This window comes from Oncorhynchus mykiss, chromosome 2 (genome assembly GCF_013265735.2).
Source record: "Oncorhynchus mykiss isolate Arlee chromosome 2, USDA_OmykA_1.1, whole genome shotgun sequence".
In the NCBI taxonomy this organism is placed as follows: domain Eukaryota; kingdom Metazoa; phylum Chordata; class Actinopteri; order Salmoniformes; family Salmonidae; genus Oncorhynchus; species Oncorhynchus mykiss.
In genome coordinates, this window is record NC_048566.1 from 74,092,849 (window position 1) to 74,115,176 (window position 22,328).

A 22,328-nucleotide genomic window follows, 5' to 3' on the forward strand; every position below is an offset into this window, starting at 1 on the left:
CCATGAAGAACTTCTCCTTAGCCTGTTATAGGCTCAGTCAATCATCATCACTTCTCTGCTGGGTCTGGTGTCAGTCTGACGTACTTTACTCATGGTTGTGATACACTACACCTTGGTGACAGATGGGATGAGGAACACCCATACAATATCAAGCTGAGCCATTATATAGTCTTTGGTGTAACCGTACATTTTGGGTGAATGCTACTGTTTTGGTTTCAATGTTATCAACATGGTTGTGTCCAAACGTGACTACTGTAATGAATACTCAGGACGAAAAAGGTGTAGATTCACACGCAGAGCGCGGCAGGTGTTTATTACACCTTTCACAGAAGGCAGGAATCGTGATCACAGGCAGGCAATGGTCATACACAGGTAGGCAAACAAGCAGGTGAATCAAAACTAAGACTGATGGCTATAACTGGATCTCACAAACAAGCTAGGAAAAGGCTTAATAGAGTCAAAACAAACAATACCTCACAAAGGCACAAACAGAATGAACTGAACTAAATCAGGAGCTGATGAGACCAGGTGAGTAACTAACACAGGTGAAAACAATGAACAAAAATTACATGTGTTCAAGAACACAAAGAAACAGGGATACGTTCAAGAACACAACCAAACAGGGATACGTTCAAGAACACAACCAAACAGGGATACGTTCAAGAACACAACCAAACAGAACACAGAACAAGTTTGACTAAGAAAATATATACAGAACCTTACAACTACTGTATCTAGTTACTGCTTTAGATTTTTTTTTAGAGCATTTTTCACACAATATTTTTCAGCAACAAAGGAACCAACCCATATCCTATTTCTAATAAGTTAAGTATGTTTTAGTCAAGCATGTTCAGTGTTTCGTGTAAAAGCTATACAGTAGACAGAATGGCGCTTTGCAAACCTTCCCATAACCAACTACATGACAAGCATATAGAATTTATTGTTGATAGCGTCTAGTCGCTGCATGTTTAAAATGTGGCAACACAGGCTATTTCACTACACTACAGGGAGATATTGGACTGTAAATTGTATGTGTCTTGAACCACAGTAGCTGTTACGACAAGCTCTGGAAACTGCATTGCATTTGGCAAAAGCAGAGATTTACCCTCAGGCCCAGAGTTGATTAAAATTACACCCTTTAATCTTACTGGGGTGCATAGTATATGTTGATGATATCCTCATTTCTCACATTATGAAAGTGTCAGGAAGTTTTGTGTAACTGTTATGCAAAGCATTTCATATGGGCGTCTTGAAGAATATACATTTTGAAGACTTGTTAACCAATATGGTTTTAAAGCTAGAATCCTTAGCTAAAACAATAACAAAGAATTTCCTCATGACAGAGCTGGTGTAACTGAGTCCGCTTTGTAGGCCTCCTTGCTCGCACACGCATTTTCAGTTCTGCCCACAAATTGTCTATAGGATTGAGGTCAGGGCTTTGTGATGGCCACTCCAATACCTTGACTTTGTTGTCCTTAAGCCATTTTGCCACAACTTTGGAAGTATGCTTGGGGTCATTTGGAAGACCCATTTGCAACCAAGCTTTAACTTCCTGACTGATGTCTTGAGATGTTGCTTCAATATATCCACATAATTTTCTTTCCTCATGATGCCATCTATTTTGTGAAGTGCACCAGTCCCTCCTGCAGCAAAGAACCCCCACAACATGCTGCTGTCACAGCCGTGCTTCACGGTTGGGATGGTGTTCTTCGGCTTGCAAGCCTCCCCCTTTTTCCTCCAAACATAACGATGGTCATTATGGTTCTATTTTTGTTTCATCAGACCAGAGGACATTTCTCCAAAAAGTATGACCTTTGTCCCCATGTGCAGTTGCAAACCATAGTCTTGCTTTTTTATGGCGGTTTTGGAGCAGTGGCTTCTTCCTTACTCAGTGGCCTTTCAGGCTATGTCGATATAGGACTCGTTTTACTGTGGCTATAGATACTTTTGTACCATTTTCCTCCAGCACAAGGTCCTTTGCTGTTGTTCTGGGATTGATTTGCACTTTTCGCACCAAGGTACGTTCATCTCTAGGAGACAGAACGCGTCTACTTCCTGAGCGGTATGATGGCTGCGTGGTCCCATGGTGTTTATACTTGCGTACTATTGTTTGTATAGATGAACATGGTACCTTCAGGCATTTGGAAATTGCTCCCAAGGATGAACCAGACTTATGGAGGTCTGCAATTATTTTTAGGAGGATTTGGATTTCTTTAGATTTTCCCAGGATGTCAAGCAAAGAGGCATTGGGTTTGAAGGTAGGCCTTGAAATACATCCACAGGTACACCTCCAATTGACTCAAATTATGTTAATTAGCCTATCAGAAGCTTCTAAAGCCATGACATGATTTTCTGGAATTTTCCAAGCTGTTTAAAGGCACAGCCAACTTAGTGTATGTACATTTCTGACCCACTGGAATTGTGATACAGTGAATTATAAGTGAAGTAATCTGTCTGTAAACAATTGTTGGAAAAATGACTTGTGTCATGCACAAAGTAAATGTCCTAACCGACTTGCCAAACTATAGTTTGTAAACTAGAAATTTGTGGAGTGGTTGATAAACGATGACTCCAACCTAAGTATATATAAACTTCCGACTTCAGCTGTACATTGTTTCCAAACATTGGAGTGAAACAAGTTTTTATTTTGAGTTCTATAACAGTTGAACTAAGCTCATAAGTCATTTATAAGTTATATTCTTCAAGAATCAATGGGTACATATTATTAATTTAGAAGTCCAAAAATTGATGTAGCAACTGCAGATTCTAGCTTTAACATTATTACATTCCAGTTGTGCAACAACTGTAAACTTTTAGAAATGTCAAATTGAGTGCATGGTGCCAGACATTATTTTACAGAGTATGTAAATCATCTAGGTCCATATGTCATAGAGTAAATCAACTCTTTCACGCACTGTACAGTGCAGCTGGGCTCCAGCTTTACTTAATATAGTAGATACCAGTTGTACCAGAACCACTCTGCTTCCATGAAGATGCTGTGCTTTCCGTCCTATAGCAACCTTCAATGCAGAGCTTAAACTTTTTTAATGAGATCAGGGTTGGGAGATATATCTATAAGCACCGCCACGTCCTGCTGGCTTGGAGCCAGGAGAATTAGTGCTGCAACAGGAAGAAAAGGCCTTTGTGTATGAGTGAGCAGTGAGGTGTTTAACTTTCCATGCTCCTCTGCTTGCACAGGAGCCGGTTAACTTCACTGGCAACTCTTTCACTGAACTCCAAGCCTGGCGCTGCGCACCAACACTTAAATGTGTATGTGTACATGAGGCTGTTTGAGTTCTGGCTAAACATGTTTGTTCAGATGCTATTTCCTGCTATGGATGCAAGGTGCTATTCCTGTGTGCAGTGTTTGCATACTGTATTTATGACAGACATCTGTCAAGACAAAGCACATCAGGTTTTGCCTCTGGCCCTTGTCTCACACATTATACCAGGCCTTTTTTGCATAACTGGCCTGAGGATTGGCCTGATGTTGAGTTGCTGGGCTCAGAGAAGTTTCAGTCTATTTGAAACCTGTCCAGAGGCAGTTAGAACATAATCCTCCCATCCCGCTTGTCCAGTGTACTGCTTGGCTTTCTATGAGCGCTTTAGATCATCCAAGTGATAATTGTGGTAATTGCTGAAAGTTTCACCGACTGACAAGAGCACAAAACCACTACTCTTTACTTGGTAACAGTAGCTTAGATGTGTAAGAAGGTAACTTATGTCTATAATATTGTTTGTATGTCACTAACATCTCTGTGTATCTACTTTTCTCTGTCAGGTAAATGTGTGAAGATCCAGAGGAAGCAGGGCCTGTCGTCAAGCATGGACAGCAGCAGCAACAAGCACTCCCCCAGCAACAAGAGGAGCGGGGCCCCCAGCCCAGTGGCCCTCCGGCCCCTAAGAGACCGCATCATCCACGTCTTGGCCTTGAAGGCCTACAGGAAGCCTGAGCTGCTGCTGTGGCTGGAGAGGGAGAGGGCCAGTCCTAAGGACAAGGCTGATCTGGGAGCAGTACTGGACGATGTGAGACCTCTAGAACACAACACGACACTAAAACTGTATTCTGGCACTAGGCTGCAGGTGCATGGTAGGCGCTGGTTTCACTGAGTAGAGATCAAACTCAATAACGCACAACTTTTGCATATTGTGGTCCAATTGTAATACATTTGAAATTAATAAACCTAATCTATTTAGGTAAATGAAACACATGTAAAACATCACAGCAACTTTAAATGTGCCTCTGGGATTCAGGTGCATTTATAAGCAATTCTAAACCCCTCTAGGGGTTCCAAATGTAGACACTGCAAAGTAGCCTCTCTCTCTCGCCGCTTTCTCGCTCTCTTTGTCACGGAGCCATTCTATTTGTGACTCTAACTGAACACAGTGCTGGTGTAAGTGCTGTGTTTACTATGAATTACTTGTTAATAGTGAACAATGTATTATTGAACTTTGACAGCCTGCCAGTTGATCCTTTTTTTAACCAGGGTCAAAACTGCAACTAATGCTTTAGAGATAGACGGTTCAAATGTGTTTGTCATTGATTTGCAGGTTGCTAAACTGAATCCCAAAGACCACAGCTTTACTCTGAAGGATGAGTTCTACAGTCATGTCCAGAAGGATTGGCCCGGTTACCTAGAGGAAGAGAAGCAGCTCATCCATAGGCTCCTGGCCAGGTGGGTGTGGCTTGTACTTCTACTCACCTGTCTTCTCTACCATCATACTCCCCTTCTCATTCTCACCAGTGAATATTTTAATGTTTCCCTCTATATCAACATGATGTTGGTGTCATGGTGGAGAGCCCCCCTTGTCTGTAGTTCATTTTAATGTAACATTGTAAGCTTCAGTACTTGGATGATTACCTCTCCTCAGTAGCGGGGGGCTCTGATGCTTTTTGACAACGTGCTGGCACTAAGACTGCAGGCCCACTGGATTACTGTGGCAGGCTGCTGTGATCATGTTGAAAGGAGAGACTCTAAATGACTATATCGCTGCACAGATAATGTCTTAATGGGGTGGGGGGGGGGAATATTCTCTGCATGGTGTTGCCAAATAGCATTAATGTAGAGGACAGCAGCCTGGCTGAGCTTTTCAGAATGAGAGAGTGGACATCATTTTGGATGGATGTCCACGTCCTGCCTGCTTATTGTGCAACTGGCTGTTGCCCTTCTGTTTACAATACTGACTCACATGTTAGAAAGAGCCTTTTGAATGTACAGGATACGGGTGCTGTTGACTTGGCTCATAACTATATCTCCGTTCTTGAATCATAATGAAGAGCCTTTTTCTATAGTTTATCTCAGAGAGAAACTTAATTTGGATGTGATGAGTATCAGAATCCAACCAGGCTGGCAGCCTAGTCTGTCAGAGGATCTCATGTCTGGAATGTCCTGAAAGCCAGTGATGCTTCCAGCAGATTCCATTGATCATCTAGTTAAAAAGGTAATGTGGTTGCTGTGGGAGGTATGATGGAACTCTGATTCCAGTGAGATTTCTGTGAGGAAGGAGCTGGAGGAAGCAGATTGCCAGTGGAGAGAGGAGTGTTTAGCCTAACATAGCCTGCATCTGGCACCATTGTTCTCCTCACTGAGATGACTGGACACTGCTCCGCCTTAGTGCCTGTCTCTTACAGATGTAATCTACAGATAGCCTAACAGTTTGAAACATGCTGGCAAACTTGTCAGTTTCACTTTGAGGTCAAGTGTAGAAAACTGGTGTGTTGTAAAATATTTTGGAGTGTAATTTCTGTCTGACAGCGTGGTTCTATTTGTTCTTTTGCAAATATTAATAGAAACAGCCACATCTAAGGCATACTTTGCTTGTAATTTATGTATCTTGATCCTGAAGTTACAGTAACCAAATGGTTCTTTCTGTTTTGTTGTGTTATGTTTTCATCTGTTAGCATGCCCCAACTCTTTCACTTCACTGGAGACCATACAATTGCAGTTGGAGTTTGAACCATTATTTACAAACTAATACGTCTGTCCAAAGTCAAGTTTAAAGCTTAAATTATCTTCCCTAATATAGACGGAATAGCAAAGTAAAAATGCCTTCCCCTTCTAATGTTGCAGGAAACTGCAGCCACTGAGCAGCAGTAGCCAGTTGAAGAGTTTCCAGTCAAACCATTCATTCCACAAAACCCCTGGGGATTCTCCGTCACAACTCAGCCCGGTCAAAACTCCCTCTGTGGTAAATACCCACCTTCCTAACTCTAAAATAATGTCTACGTCCTGCCCTTCCTCACTGTTTATTTTCTTGATATTCATTAGAAATGAAAGAGAATGCAGAGATTAATTTCAAGGCCTAAATTAGTGGATCAGTGTTATGCCTTTTGACAAGACATACTGCAGAATAAGATTGAGTACGGAAGAAATGAGAGGAACGTTTCTTGGTGTGGCAGCATCTGCTTTTTATTTATGTGAGTGCTGGAGGCAGTTCAGTCACTGCCGTTTTCAGGAGCCAGTTGGGATGTTTTAATGGTTAGTCTTTGCCAAAAAGTCTTACAGGTAAAAACCTCTTCTCTACCCCTTCACATAGAAACGCCCATTTCCCTCTGAGCTATCTGATTGTCAGACCCCCAAGAAGCAAAGACTATTAGACCACAGTTTACCCCTGCAGTCCCTTTCCAATGGACACCTTGGTCCCATTGGAGCCCGTAGCTCATCTGGTCCAGGCAACACCAGTGTACAGACCAAAACAGAGTTTGAGAGAACCAACAATCACATCCAGGGAAGCCCTAATGGTCTCTACACACGGCACAAACTGGATGGTTCCTCCAGCATTCCCAAGCTGGAGAGGACCGAGCCGGTCCCAGCAGTACCAAGCCCCAAGGCCCCACAAACAGAGCCCTCCATCTGCACTGACCAGCAGCTAGCCAACGGCCAGCACAAAAAGAAGAAGTCCAAGAAGCACAAAGACAAGGAACGGGAGCACTTAAAACAAGACTGGATAGAGAACAGTCCCGACCTGAAGCAGAACCAGGAACATTTCAATGGTAAGAAAAGCACCCTCTCATTCCCAATGTAATTTTCAACTAAATCATATAATTCTGAGACCTTGTTGACTAGAATGATAGCAGAAACAAACATGTTGATAATGATACAGTAATCATATCCAAGGGTATATTTACAGCAGAGTTTCCGATAGCCGGTAGTAGCTGATCATTTCTTTTTAAAAGCCAATAAATAAAATTGCCGCTGGTCAATTGTCCGGGAGAAAAATAAATCCTATTGCAAATAATGCTTTTAGCCTTTTCATTGATGGAAATACCAGTCAATGGAAATACATTTAACTGGACAGCATCTCAAACAACAAACCACCTTGCAATGAGCTGGAGGCAGTATGCATTTTGAAAACATACTTAATTGTTTGAAACCTGAACATTTTAAAACATATGATGAGGGATGTCTTACCTTGCTTCAAAGTAGCCTAGCCACAATCAGACCCTATCTGTGGAGGCAATTATTTTATATCAACTTTTTTTCATTCTCCAGTAGACAAAGGCACAATCTTAGTCATATTAGCAACCCATGCTAGTTGTTGCATCTCCCCTCTTTCTAAATTTCTACCCCAACCTACATGAACATATTACCTCAATTACCTAGACTAAACTGTACATTGACTCAGTACCGGTACGCCCTGTATATAGCCTTGTTATTGTTACTTTATTGTGTTAGTTTTATTTATTTTATTATCAAGTAATTATTTTCTTAATAATTTTTTCTTAAAACTGCATTGCTGGTTCATTTGATTTGATATTTTCATCACTGTCACATGAAACGGCTTGCATGTGAGGTGCCATTTTGACAACAGCTAATTGTATTATGGAGCGAACATTCGTGCGCATTGCTGCGCTTATAATGTGAAGAAATAATCAATCATCAACATTTAAAGCTAAACGTTCTGATCTACTGCAAAATAATCATTGCTTTTAAATATATATACATATTTAGCCTAGGCCATATGAATTTGGGACCTATCGTCCCACAGCTGTCCCAGAGTTTGTTTGGAATAGGCATTTTTTTCTACACAAGCTGACCAATAGAATAGGTCAACGTTTCTACTATGGGGGATAGTAGATCGACATAGACTAGTGATTTTGCTGCTCGTTACTCGTCTTGTTGTCCGAGGAAAAGTAAATGTGGACAGTTATTCTAACATCTACAAAGTGCACATCAGACTTCGATCGCACAACGTTGCATCCTTGACTTGCATGTTCTGTTAATATGAATTACTATAATCTAAAGGTGATTTCTGTCATTCTTGAACACTGTGCTTATCTAACCTCCAAACTAGCTTCAATGCCATACAACACTCCTTCTGTGGCCTCCAACTGCTCTTAAACGCTAGTAAAACCAAATGCATGCTTTTCAACCGTTCGCTGCCTGCACCCGCACGCCCGACTAGCATCACCACCCTGGATGGTTCCGACCTAGAATATGTGGACATCTATAAGTACCTAGGTGTCTGGCTAGACTGTAAACTCTCCTTCCAGACTCATATCAAACATCTCCAATCTAAAATCAAATCTAGAATCGGCTTTATATTCCGCAACAAAGCCTCCTTCACTCACGCCGCCAAACTTACCCTAGTAGAACTGACTATCCTACCGATCCTCGACTTCCGCGACGTCATCTACAAAATAGCTTCCAATACTCTACTCAGCAAACTGGATGCAGTTTATCACAGTGCCATCCGTTTTGTTACTAAAGCACCTTATACCACCCACCACTGCGACCTGTATGCTTTAGTCGGCTGGCCCTCGCTACATATTCGTCGCCAGACCCACTGGCTCCAGGTCATCTACAAGTCCATGCTAGGTAAAGCTCCGCCTTATCTCAGTTCACTGGTCACGATGGCAACACCCACCCGTAGCACGCGCTCCAGCAGGTGTATCTCACTGATCATCCCCAAAGCCAACACCTCATTTGGCCGCCTTTCGTTCCAGTTCTCTGCTGCCTGTGACTGGAACGAATTGCAAAAATCGCTGAAGTTGGAGACTTTTATCTCCCTCACCAACTTCAAACATCTGCTATCTGAGCAGCTAACCGATCGCTGCAGCTGTACATAGTCTATCGGTAAATAGCCCACCCAACTTTACCTACCTCATCCCCATACTGTTTATATTTATTTACTTTTCTGCTCTTTTGCACACCAATATCTCTACCTGTACATGACCATCTGATCATTTATCACTCCAGTGTTAATCTGCAAAATTGTAATTATTCGCCTACCTCCTCATGCCTTTTGCACACAATGTATATAGACTCTTTTTTTTTTCTACTGTGTTATTGACTTGTTAATTGTTTACTCCATGTGTAACTCTGTGTTGTCTGTTCACACTGCTATGCTTTATCTTGGCCAGGTCGCAGTTGCAAATGAGAACTTGTTCTCAACTAGCCTACCTGGTTAAATAAAGGTGAAATAAATAAATACAAAAAAAATAATAATAATTCTAAGCATTGTGGGTGGCCGCCCTAATCAGGTTACGTATGCACATGGGTCCGGTAAATCTCTCAAATGTCCGGTAAATGAAAACGCTGCCGGTCAAATATCTGGCGCCACGTTTTCCTAACGGGATCCCTGATGTACACTACTTCTGGCCTATGCACACATGGAAATCAGAGCAGTTTAATCATTAGAAGAAGCACCTACTCCGTTTATTTGAGCCAACAAGATTACAGCATAGACTGCCCGGTATTTGTATACATACGAATAAACACTTTCCATAGATACATAAATATTGTCAAACACTCTGAATATACAAAATAGCAAAGATCACAGTCAAAATGTCTGTTTTTATTACCCATATTTACTGCAGTAGTAAAACTACTACCTAATTTGGTAAAGTATTATGAAACTTCAAAGGAAGCTATCCCAAATAGGTTAAGTGACTTATCTAGAAGGCTCATGGTAAATTGCTGTAGGTTTTCAACAGAGTGACACTAAATCAGTGAGCTGAAGAACATTTCCAGTGGAAAGGGTGCTGTGTATGTAGCTTCAGCACCGAAGACGTGGATGTCGATTAAGGCAGCCCCCCCCCACCTCTCTGATTCAGACTGGTTGGGTTAAATGCGGAAGACACATTTCAGTTGAAGGCATTCAGTTGTACAACTGACTAGGTATCCCCTTTCCACGAGCAACCCCCATTCCTTTCCCTGGCTAGTGTGTACATGATTGACTGTGGAACAGCTGGGTGACCCACGGTCCATCGAGTCAGCAGGCTGCTCTGCCTCCCAATCTGGGGCGCTGCTGGCGTCACCGCCTGCCTTGGAGCAGGTCTCTTATCAGTAGCACTGATAAACGACTCCATCAGCCTTAGTATGATATGAGCTTTGTCACGTTTGCATTGGCAGATTACATTAACCTTTTTTTTCCTCTGCTTGTGTTTATCTCCAGACCATGAGGGGGCTAAAACACCTGTCACTCGTACTTCACCGGAAGAGCTGCCTGACTATTTCATGTAAGTTGAAACACACTGCTTCATTCATAAGTCCTCCAGAATCGCCCTGGGTTTCTGAGTGGTGCTGCTAGGTTAATCTGTTATTTGAAGCCCATTCAAGCTGTAAACATGGCAGAAGTGAAGCCAGTATGTGCTTTCAAAGTCTCAGGTTCTGTTACTACCATCTGTTGCTTCAATGTTTTCTTTAATGGTATGACTACTTTAACCACTTTTGTTGTGAAAGGAATGTGGTTTGTTCAAAAAGGTCTGGATTCAGATTGAAAATATTCACATAAATAGTGGAAAATGTGAACGTTTAAATGGTCTGTCACATGTTCAGTAATAACAGAGCTTCACAGAGAATGACTTAGAAAACAAATGATCTAATGTCTTACATTTCCACATCTTGAGAACACATCTCTGTGAAATCATTGCTGAGTCAAAGGCCATTCATTCTGCTAATCTGCAGTGCCACCTGCTGGAGAGATGTTTATATAGATGGGTTGGTTGATTAGTAGCCTCTGAGTCCTGGATGTTCTGGTTTTCAGGGAAAATGGAAAGAGAGCCTGTGGCACAACTTCCACGTTGGACGTTAACAAGGCGACACGCCATCTTAACTTAACCACATTTACTGGTTTGGTTGAACCTCCCCTGATAGTTTTTTATTCCTCTAATCAAGATCATTATGTAGGGATCTAGTTTAAGGTGTTTATTTTACACCTGCTACGTGGCATAAAACATGCAGGGATGGTTTAGATTATTATATGGAAACTATATTTAATCTCCAATGTTTATTGAAAACGTAAATAAATGTCAACAATGAGCAGTTGTTTTCTCTCAAATACTGTATATTCTGTATATTTCTGGCTGTACTTTGGACACTGTGTTAACAAACCTCCAGACGAGCTTCAATGCCTTACAACTCTCCTTCCGTGGCCTCCAACTGCTCTTAAATGCATGCTCTTCAACCGATCGCTGCCCGCACCCGCCTGCCCGTCTAGTATCCCTACTCGGGACGGTTCTGACTTAGAATATGTGGACAACTACAAATACCTAGGTGTCTGGTTAGACTGTAAACTCTCCTTCCAGACTCAAATTAAGCATCTCCAAAATTAAATCTAGAATCAGCTTCCTATTTCGCAACAAAGCAGCCTTCAGTCATGCTGCCAAACATACCCTCGTAAAACTGACTATCATGCCGATCCTTGACTTCGGCGATGTCATTTACAAAATAGCCTCCAACACTCTACTCAGCAAATTGGATGTAGTCTATCACAGTGCCATCCATTTTGTCACCAAAGCCCCATATACTGCCCACCACTGCGACCTGTATGCTCTCGTTGGCTGGCCCTCGCTTCATATTTGTCGCCAAACCCACTGGCTCAAGGTCATCTACAAGTCTCTGCTAGGTAAAGCCCTGCCTTATCTCAGCTCACTGGCCACCATAGCAACATCCACCCGTAGCACACGCTCCAGCAGGTATATTTCACTGGTCACCCCCAAAGCCAATTCCTTTTTGGCCACCTTTTCTTCCAGTTCTCTGTTGTCAATGACTGGAACGAATTGCAAAAATCACTGAAGCTGGAGACCCATATCTCCCTCTCTAACATTAAGCATCAGCTGTCAGAGCAGCTTACAGATCATTGCACCTGTACATAACCAATCTGTAAATAGCCCACCCAACTACCTCATCCCCATGTTGTTATTTGCTCCTTTGCACCCCAGTATCTCTACTTGCACATTCATCTTCTGTCTTTCACTCCAGTGTTTAATTGCTAAATTGTAATTATTTTTCCACTATGGCCTATTTATTGCCTTACCTCCCTAATCTTACTACATTTGCACATGCTGTATATAGATTTTTTTTATTGTGTTATTGACTGTATGTTTTGTTTATCCCATGTGTGTTGTTTGTGTCGCACTGCTTTGCTCTATCTTGGCCAGGTCGCAGTTGTAATTGAGAACTTGTTCTCAACTGGCCTACCTGGTTAAATAAAGGTGAAATTAAATGAAAATGCATCATTACAGTTGTTGGTTAGCTAGCTAGCAAATTTTAGCCATATTAGTATAGGCATGGTATCAGTCAGAACACCTCAAAACAAGACATGGTATCAATAACAAGATACAATGACCTGAAACAAGCCACCTACGCTTCCCCACATGGCAGCTTTTTGTCATTGTTGCTAACTACTGCATCTGGCCAACCAGAATCACAACAATACACAGCTTTCTGCCCCGTTGAATTGTGCACATCGTTTTCGTGACGTTGTCAGCTAACCTGTCTATTTCTACCTCCTGATGTGGCCATTCCACGTTGCCTGTCACAGCTGGCCAGACTAGACCAGACCATAGTGGATGGATGCCATGGGCCTGTGGTTGTTGAAATGACAGCTCACAAGATGTTACTGTCTCTCTTTCCAGAAAGTACAACATCATCACAGCCTCAGAGCAACGGCAACAGTACAAGGAGGATTTCTGTGCAGAGTATGATGAGTACAGGGCCCTGCATCACCGGATCGGTACAATCACAGAGATGTTTGTTCAGCTGAGCTCAAAGATCAACACTCTCTCCCCCGGTACACAGGAATACAAGGTATGAGCAAGGAACTGACGTCACTTCCATACACAAAACAAAACACTTCTGTTTAAACATTTAAAGACCTGGCTTGATGAACTTTCAAGGGCTTACTAAATGTCTTGTATTTTTCTTCCGTTACAGCTCATGGAGGACCAAATCCTGCAGAAATACAGAAAATATAAGAAAGTAAGTAATGCATGAGCATGGAGTATTATTGCATTTTTTTATAGCCTGTCTTATCTACTCTTGACTCATACCAGTGATATTAATGTTGTTATTAGGATCAACAGTGCAGGAAAAAGTACCCAACTCTCATACTTGAGTAAAACTAAAGATACCTTAATAGAAAATGACTCAAGTAAAATTGTAAGTCACCCAATAAAATACTACTTGAGTAAAAGGCTAAAAGTATTTGGTTTTAAATATGATTAATTATTCTAACATAAATATAATTGCTTAAAATATACTGAAGTATCAAATGTAAAAGTATAAATAATTTCAAATTCCTTATATTAAGCAAACCAGATGGCACTATTTTCTTATTATTATTTTATTTTACGGATAGCCAGGGGCACACTCAGACATAATTTACAAATGAAGCATGTGTGTTTAGTGAGTCTGCCAGATCAGAGGCAGTAGGGAGGACCAGGGATGTTATCTTGATAAGTGTGGCAATTGGACCATTTTCCTGTCCTGCTAAGCAAAATGTAATGAGTACTTTTGGGTGTCAGGGAAAATGTATAGAGTAAAAAGTACAGTACATTACTTTCTTTAGGAATGTATTGAAGTAAAAATAGTCCAAAATATGAATAGTAAAGTAAAGATACACCCCAAAAAACTACTGAAGTAGTACTTTAAAGTATTTTTACTTAATTCCTTACACCTCTGAGGATAATCTTTTCCCATACGCTACACGCCCCTCTACTTTGTCAATGTCACCATAATGCCAGCTCTCTGACGGCCCTCTGCCTTGTCTTTGCAGAAGTTTCCTGGTTACCGGGAAGAGAAGAAGCGATGCGAGTATCTGCATCAGAAACTGTCTCACATCAAAGGTCTGATCCTGGACTATGACCGTATCCAGGCCCCTTCATAGTGACTGGCCTGCACCCTGCTGCCACAGGGTGCTATTTTATCAACGGACCAAAAGACTGACCAGCCGAGCCTGGGTCTGGAGTGTTTAATCACATATGAATCACACATTCACTTTATTCCTCCAAGTGTTGATGGAAGAGAGGAGAGAGGTTCTCTTATATGAAGTGGGCCAAGACCAGCGACTCGTGATCAAATGAATCATTTTTTGAGGACGAGTGTTGTTGTAATGGCTGGCAATTTAAGCCAAATTCCTTTTTCTACCCATAATGTTAATGTACGTGAACTCTCCTGCCCAATGCTTTTAACGTTTGGTCTATTGCCATGACTACACAGAAAGACTTAGTTTGATGGTACAATCATAAGGACAGATGAGAATAAATGCTCTTCACACCCAGTCTTCTATCCATGCTATATTTAAGTACCCAGTACAATTTGCGGTTTGTTGTTTCACTGAATGTATAGATGTAAAATAGTGATATAAGATCTTGATTTCTATAGAGAGGGTTGTAATCACTGGATTAAGATTAGGGGACGCTGGAAGATATGCAATGTTATGTGGAAATATCTCAGACCTCTATGAACAAGAAGTGAACTGTTTGAGTTGATAATTTCTCTATTTGTTAAAGTTGATGATACAGTACATGTCATTAATCAGACATGCCAGTCAAATCGCCTCTGACCCACATTTCACGTTCAGTCTGTAGTTCCTGTTTACAGTAATTGAGCCATTCTGCTTCATCAAATATGGGCCATGGGATTGGAAACAACTGCCCCCTCAATGCTGAAGAAAATGTTTATGAATCTTGATATTTGTATGATATAGTAAAATGCCATCTTAGTCATACAGTATACTCCCATGTTTCTGTTTAAACCACTACATTACTGAAAGAACACTAATCTGAATAAGAACTGCAATCAAACGCCAAAGTAATATTTTTGGATTGTTATGGCATTCTATTACCTTCTTATCCTTCTGGATAAATTATTCTCATTGTTTGAGCCAGTATTCTCTGACCTTTTGATGATAGTAATACAGTTCATACAATATTAATGAATATTTTATTACCTTGATCAATAGTCCAATACATTTGTGAGACTGAGTGGAATGCCAGAGCATTTAACAGTACTTCCAAAAGCCATTTTTATATTACAAAGCTTGTGCCTGTGTGATGTATTCTATCAGCCCAGCAAGAAACAGGATTGCTTCCGTGCAGTGATGAAATTCAATATTTTGAAGCTTTTGGTGTCTTTGGATTTCAACCTGGTTTAGGTTCGATAGATCAGAGATGAATCATAGTTCAAAGATGAGATTTGTGTGAACTTCTTCACTCTTGCTGTTGAAACTGCTCTGTAGGAAAATGCTGTGGTAACCATTGGTAACATTGTATTTCTTAATGTTGCTGTAGCAGTCTACTAGATTTCACCTCAGCAAGATGGGACAGTTTATTTTCAGTTTGAATCAGTGAATGTTCCATTACAACATTGGGCTACTGGGTGTGTTTGTCTACAGTAGATGCATTTACACAAACTGGACCACATTAACTGAACCTCTCTGGGTGTACCTGTCGTCATCACTTGGGATTTCATACAGTTCACTTTGATTATCTGTGGCTTGAAGACATATATTTTTTCAAATACAGTGACTACTCGTAAGCAGTAATGAAATCAACGTGAGTGTCTGTGTACACTATCTTGCTACTTAATTGCTGTCTTAAATGTAAAGGGAAGATAGTTCATTTTGCCTTAACACACCATTAACACATTTTCATGTCTCTGATATTGACTTTCTGAAACGTAATGTAATCTCTCTTTTTTTAATCTGCTCAATTTAATATAATGTTTTAGGATCATGTATTTTAGTTCACATTTTTGGGGGTTGAAGGAAATGCATAATTTATGTTAATATATAATGCTTTCAATACTGCGTCTTATATGTCTGCACGTCTTTTTACATTGTTGATCTATTCCTCTACCATGTGAGTTGGGGCTCGATTCAATCAGATCTGCTTTAGCGAACATCCGCATAGCGTTTGTTTTGACGGTCTGTGAGTTGGGGCTCGATTCAATCAGATCTGCTTTAGCGAACATCCGCATAGCGTTTGTTTTGACGGTCTGTGAGTTGGGGCTCGATTCAATCAGATCTGCTTTAGCGAACATCCGCATAGCGTTTGTTTTGACGGTCTGTGAGTTGGGGCTCGATTCAATCAGATCTGCTTTAGCGAACATCCGCATAGCGTTTGTTTTGACGGTCTGTGAGTTGGGGCTCGATTCAATCAGATCTGCTTTAGCGAACATCCGCATAGCGTTTGTTTTGACGGTCTGTGAGTTGGGGCTCGATTCAATCAGATCTGCTTTAGCGAACATCCGCATATCGTTTGTTTTGACGGTCTATGAGGTGGAGCTGTTAGAGCTGTCAAATCCACAAGTGGCTCCCTGCATTATAGATAAAGCCAACATTGCATTTGACTACACGGAGTCGCATTAACAGAAATCTCATGCCGTCTTGTTTACACGATGGAACAGTGTAACGTGTAATGTAATCTGCACCTTGATTATGATGATAGAAACCCTCATTATTTAGTTTAACGATTTTTCAAGTTGAGCGTCATTATTCCTGTATAACCTACACTTTCTCCTTCTGAACATCTAACGCGAGTGGGGCGGTTGTGGCTTTGTGACAATGGTTGCAAGAGCAGCCACAACATCTGTCTGAGAGGGCCACAACATCTGTCTGCTGTCACCGCTTAACGCTTGATCCGATTGAATCTAGGCCTTAATTATTTTGTGTTTGTGATAGGTTAATTTCTGTTCGTTTCCCTCATGAGTGCTCTGTGGATAACTGTTTGATAATCATGAATGGAGTATAGAAAATGAATTGTGACTATGTTAAGGGCCTTTTTTTTCATCCATTACCATTCTTCACCACTGTTTCAGAGCTCCGTATAGAAACATGTCTGAAAGGTCTCTCAGAAGTGCTTGACTGGGCTAGATTCATCCCTGACATGTACACATAGTGGAAGTTTTCTGTCACAGTTTGGGTTCTTTTTTTATTGTTGAATTCTAAATGTAATAAATTAAATATATGCTACTGACTGTGGTATTCTGGAAAGCACATGACCAGATATGAGACTAGTACAGACCACTGTCTCTGTGTGCAGTATTGGACTGAGCCATATTCATCTGAATAAGTGCTAATTGTGATATACGCAGGAGTTAGCGAGGTGCCTTCTAATAGGAAAATCTGAGTCACATTGGCTTTAACATAATGTTATCTTTCATAATTGATTTGATTGCATGATTCAGGTGAAACAAAATATATGTACTCAAATTATTGGTCCCTAAATTTTATTTTTCATGTGTAGGACTACAGCTTTGTGGCTAAAGGTCCTTGAAAACTGTTAAGACATCCACAATGTGCTCTTGAAATGCAAAATGCCATTTAATGTGCATATTGCTTACAAATCAAACAACTCTAGAATATTTTTTTGTTTATTGTCTCGCTGTTGCTGGTGCATTTACTTTGTTGATATTGGTAAATTAAATGTCTCAATAGAAATGTGAAATAAAATCTCTTGTCTAGTATAAATCACTACAGATTGTCGACTTTTGAGAACAAATTTGTGTAACTATTCTTTTTTTTTTGCTTCCTTCTTTGCCCAATTTCCTCAATCTATTCAAGACAGACAAGAAGCCTCTACTTGACGAAAGGTAAATGTAATATATATATATATATATATATATATATATATATATATATTTGCAATTGTCTGTGAGGGATGCTTTATCACCAACTTTTCCTCTAGAAAAATACTACAAAATGTATTAATGTCTCTGAAAAAAAAAATAAAGCTCTTTTCATCAATAATTGTCTGTTTTATAAATTGCTATATATTTCCTTAAGGTGGCAGTGTTTCAGCACTTTTCGGGGAATCCTTGCACCACAAACTGATCATCATATTGAATAGCGAATGTGCATCACACAATTCCCTACAATACTTTAGATAAAATCAGTTCAGCAAAGGACAAATATTTTCTCCAAATGAAAGATTTCAACCCCAAATTAGTCATCTACATTTGAGTGTTTCTCAACATGCTTCAGTCCCAGGGGCCACATTTATCAAACTGCTTGGTAATTAACCATGTTATTTATTTTTTTACTTTTTTCAACTCAGGACTTCAAATAAGTGTACTTTTACATCAGCATTGTGAATAATTGCACAAAAGTCCATCGGATCGCTTTATTTTCTTATTGAACAGTTTAAAAAAATCCAATTCAACCTATTTTGTTACATACATTGCATTATGCATAGAAATCTACTGTATTAATAATGCTTTTCTATTATGGAATACATGATTTGCATAGACATTTGAACTTAACTATATTTTCCTCACAATGAACAGAAATGATCTATAACTAATGATAAGGCCATAAAGGATACGATGCTAACTGGTGGGCTTGGATGAGTGTGGCCATACTGGCTGGATGATGCAACTCTTGATCTGTCAAATTTCTGTAAAATAAAGCATTATGGCACCCAACTACAGTGCACTAAGTTCAATCATACACTAGTAAACAATAAAGTTTACTAAGATCCCTGTCCAGTCTCTGTCTTTGTGATTCCTAAACTACTGCAAAGTTCCCTTTATTATCTACTAATTTAAAGATGTCTAATGATACCGATGATACCAATCAATGAGCTGTTTCTGGTCCCAACAGTAATCATAAAAAAATGAGGTGATTTAAAAAATGAAAGCTACTCATAAAATACACATAAAAGTATTTGAGCTTTAAGCCCTTTAAGCTCCAAACAGTTTAACTATCTGAAGGGGTTACTATCAACAGTGAACTTCTGCCAACATGAAGCTTCACCTGTAGTGATATTCAAAGTAAGGAACCCGTGCAAAATTCTCTCTGACCAGTGACTACAAACCTTAGTACCGGCATCTGCTCATCATACTGTATATAGCTTCTCTTCATTTAATAACTCTAGCTCCATTCATTTACCGTTAACTCTAGGTTATGGTTTAATTTTCAAACTGGGGTGACATTAACCCTAACAGAGAGGAGATTAGCCCACAAAAGCCCACCACCCCTGGGTTTGACCGGTAAACGCCCAACCTGTCCAGTGAAATGGAAATATCAAATGTTTTTCAGTGTGTTGAGGGCAACCGAGGGATGTCTTTTAAGACTCTCAATAAGCAGGAGCAGAAAAGCATGATCGGGTCTGTCTTTGAGGTGCTGATCCATTTTCTGTTGAAACAGCCTATTTTTGGTTCTCTGAACCATAATCTGGGAAAACAACATAAACATCTCTGGTTAGACTCTTAACTTCTTGGCAAGAAGTAGCTACGAGAGGCATTCAAGCTCCACTGCTCCTTGTTGATATCATAGACAATGCCAACATTTCTGGCCCAGAGCAAATTGTTGCAGATAAAGCAAAGGGCCGTTGGAGGTTGGCCACAGTAAGGCAGAAACGCAGCACAGGGTCAGAGAGCTACAAAGTCTGCCTGGCTTCGTCAATGGAGTTCACAGTGTTCCCCAGTCTGAACACTGAAACAAAGAACAATGACAGAATTCAGCACATGCTCATGAATGAAAACAGTTATCAATTAGGCTACATTTGACATATTGTTGAACCAAACATTATTGGTAGACTAGAGAGCCTCTTTCCAATAATAATTAGCTTACTTCTTGTTTCAAAAACACTTGTTCAACCGGTTAGTTAGTTACAGTATGTCCCTGGAGAGTGCAGTAGTTGTTGGTGATGAAGGCTGTACAAACTCACATTTCCTTTCAGAACTCATGTTCTGGACACCAGACTCTGCAGTTTGACAACAAGCTCTTTAATTGCAGAATTGTTGCAAAGCAAATACTTTGACAGGCACATGCATATTGAGGGCGAAAAGGGCGTTTTTCAGGAAACACTAGCAGTATTTCAATCTTTTCGATGTAGTAACATTTTGAGTATAGTGCCTTATCCCATCCATGCATTAAGGTAGATTTCCGACCCATATCTTGCGCTGACTCAGCGGTGTCTTAATGTAACCATGATGGCATTCCGACCCCAGTGCAGCTCAGTGTAAACAAGCGTAAAGGTAGGGTCTGAATCTTTTGGCTATACCAAACAGTACCAATGATTTATATATACACTAGATCCGTCAATCTCAACTCTGGACCTCCGAGCCAGGTCCACTGGGTTTTTTCATTTTCCCCCTCTAATCAAGGACTGATTTCGATCTGGGATACCAAGAGGGTGCAATTAATTATCAGGCAAAACAGAAAACCAGCGGGTTCCAGACCTGGTAGGGTAAGTTGAATACCCCTGCACAAGATGATTGATAGGTGGCGCTGTGTTGAAGCCACCTTGCCTCCATCTTGGCTCTCCCCCCACCATTGTAAAACATATTTAGGAAGTTCTAGAAATGCATTTATTAATGTCTACAATTATTTTAATTTATTTTAATGTCTACAATCACATTTATTATATTAGAGACCTTAATTATATTATGTGAGCTAAACATAAAAATAACAAATACAAATATATACAACCATTTTCCTTAAAGTATCATTTTTACTGTCCCCACTACAACAACAAAAATACTTAAATACATGTAATATTGTGAAACAAACAAGAAATAAGACAAAAACATTTTTTAACTTGAGCGTGCATAACAATTCACCCCCCCCAAAGTCAATACTTTGTAGAACCACCTTTTGCAGCAATTACAGCTGCAGGTCTCTTGGGGTATGTCTCTATAAGCTTGGCACATCAAGCCACTGGGATTTTTTTCCATTCTTCAAGGCAAAACTGCTCCTGCTCCTTCAAGTTGGATGGGTTCTGCTGGCGTACAGCAATCTTTGTCTTACCACAGATTCTCAATTGGATTGAGGTCTGGGCTTTGACTAGGCCATTCCAAGACATTTAAATGTTTCCCCTTAAACCATTCGAGTGTTGCTTTAGCAGTATGCTTAGGGTCATTGTTCTGCTGGAAGGTGAACCTCCGTCCTAGTCTCAAATCTCTGGAAGACTGAAACAGGTTCCCCTCAAGAATTTCGCTGTATTTAGTGCCATCCATCATTCCTTCAATTCTGACCAGTTTTCCAGTCCCTGCTGATGAAAAACTTGATGGAATTCTCAGGGTGATGAGAGGTGTTAGGTTTGCGCCAGAAATAGCATTTTCCTTGATGGCCAAAGTGCTCAATTTTAGTCTCATCTGACCAGAGTACCTTCTTCCATATGTTTGGGGAGTCTCCCACATGCCTTTTGGCGAACACCAAACGTTTTCCTATTTTATTCTTTAAGCAGTGGCTTTTTCCTGGCCACTCTTCCGTAAAGCCCAGCTCTGTGGAGTGTACAGCTTAAAATGGTCCTATGGACAGATACTCCAATATCCGCTGTGGAGTACTGTCACGCCCTGACCGTAGATTGCTTTTAATTTTTCTATATTTTTGTTTGGTCAGGGTGTGATGTGGGTGGGTATTCTATGTTTTGTTCTAGGTTTGTATTTCTATGTGTTTGGCCTGGTATGTTTCCCAATCAGAGGCAGCTGTCAATCGTTGTCTCGAGAACCATACTTAGGTAGCCTGTTCCCACCTGGTGTTTGTGGGTAGTGGTTTTCTGTCTTTGTGTGTCTGCACCAGACAGAACTGTTTCGTTTGTTCTGCTTTGTTGTTTTTTTGTTCTAGTGTTCAGTTTCTTTATTAAATGTACCATGAACAAGTACCACGCTGCACCTTGGTCCTCTTCACCTTCTTCCACCTACGACAACCGTTACATCAGTACAGAGGGTTTTGTCATTTTTACGTCATACAGTTTCCCTGACGCCCAAAAGTACTAGTTACATTTGGACAGGAAAATAGTCCAATTCACACACTTCACACACTCAAGAAAACATGGTGATCCCTATCGCCTCTGATCTGGCGGACTCACTAAACACAAATGCTTCGTTTGTTAATTATGTCTGAGTGTTGGAGTGTGCCCCTGCTATCAGTCAATAAAAAATTAGAAAATTGTGCCGTCTGGTTAGCAGTTCCATTTACATTTGATACTTAAGTATATTTAAAACCAAATACTTTTAGACTTCTACTCAAGTAGTATTTTAATGGGTGACTTCTACTTTTACTTGTGTCACACCCTGATCTGTTTCCCCTGTCCTTATGATTGTCTCCACCCCCCTCCAGGTGTCGTGACGTGATGCACATACCTGCACATACAG

At 40.5% G+C, this 22,328-nt stretch overlaps 1 protein-coding gene and 1 pseudogene across 2 annotated transcripts in view; one reads left to right on the top strand and one right to left on the bottom strand.

Annotated features, from left to right (window-relative positions):
- The window catches only part of LOC110495989 (RNA polymerase II elongation factor ELL2), a 40,861-nt gene extending 22,885 nt beyond the window's left edge, over positions 1-17,976 (top strand). Inside the window, exons 5-12 of one of the 2 annotated variants that reach the window (XM_021571578.2) lie at positions 3,782-4,026; positions 4,552-4,676; positions 6,072-6,189; positions 6,538-6,994; positions 10,399-10,462; positions 12,863-13,034; positions 13,161-13,205; positions 14,002-17,976. In XM_021571578.2, the coding sequence (XP_021427253.1) occupies positions 3,782-4,026; positions 4,552-4,676; positions 6,072-6,189; positions 6,538-6,994; positions 10,399-10,462; positions 12,863-13,034; positions 13,161-13,205; positions 14,002-14,112 (1,337 nt within the window). In that variant the 3' untranslated portion in view covers positions 14,113-17,976. Of the gene's footprint in view, positions 1-3,781; positions 4,027-4,551; positions 4,677-6,071; positions 6,190-6,537; positions 6,995-10,398; positions 10,463-10,989; positions 11,402-12,862; positions 13,035-13,160; positions 13,206-14,001 lie in introns of those variants that run through there. The other variant, XM_021571589.2, reaches the window with a different exon arrangement.
- Positions 17,977-19,129: 1,153 nt separating this feature from the next.
- On the bottom strand, positions 19,130-19,999 carry LOC110501884 (annotated as a pseudogene).
- Between the last annotated feature and the right edge of the window lie 2,329 nt (positions 20,000-22,328).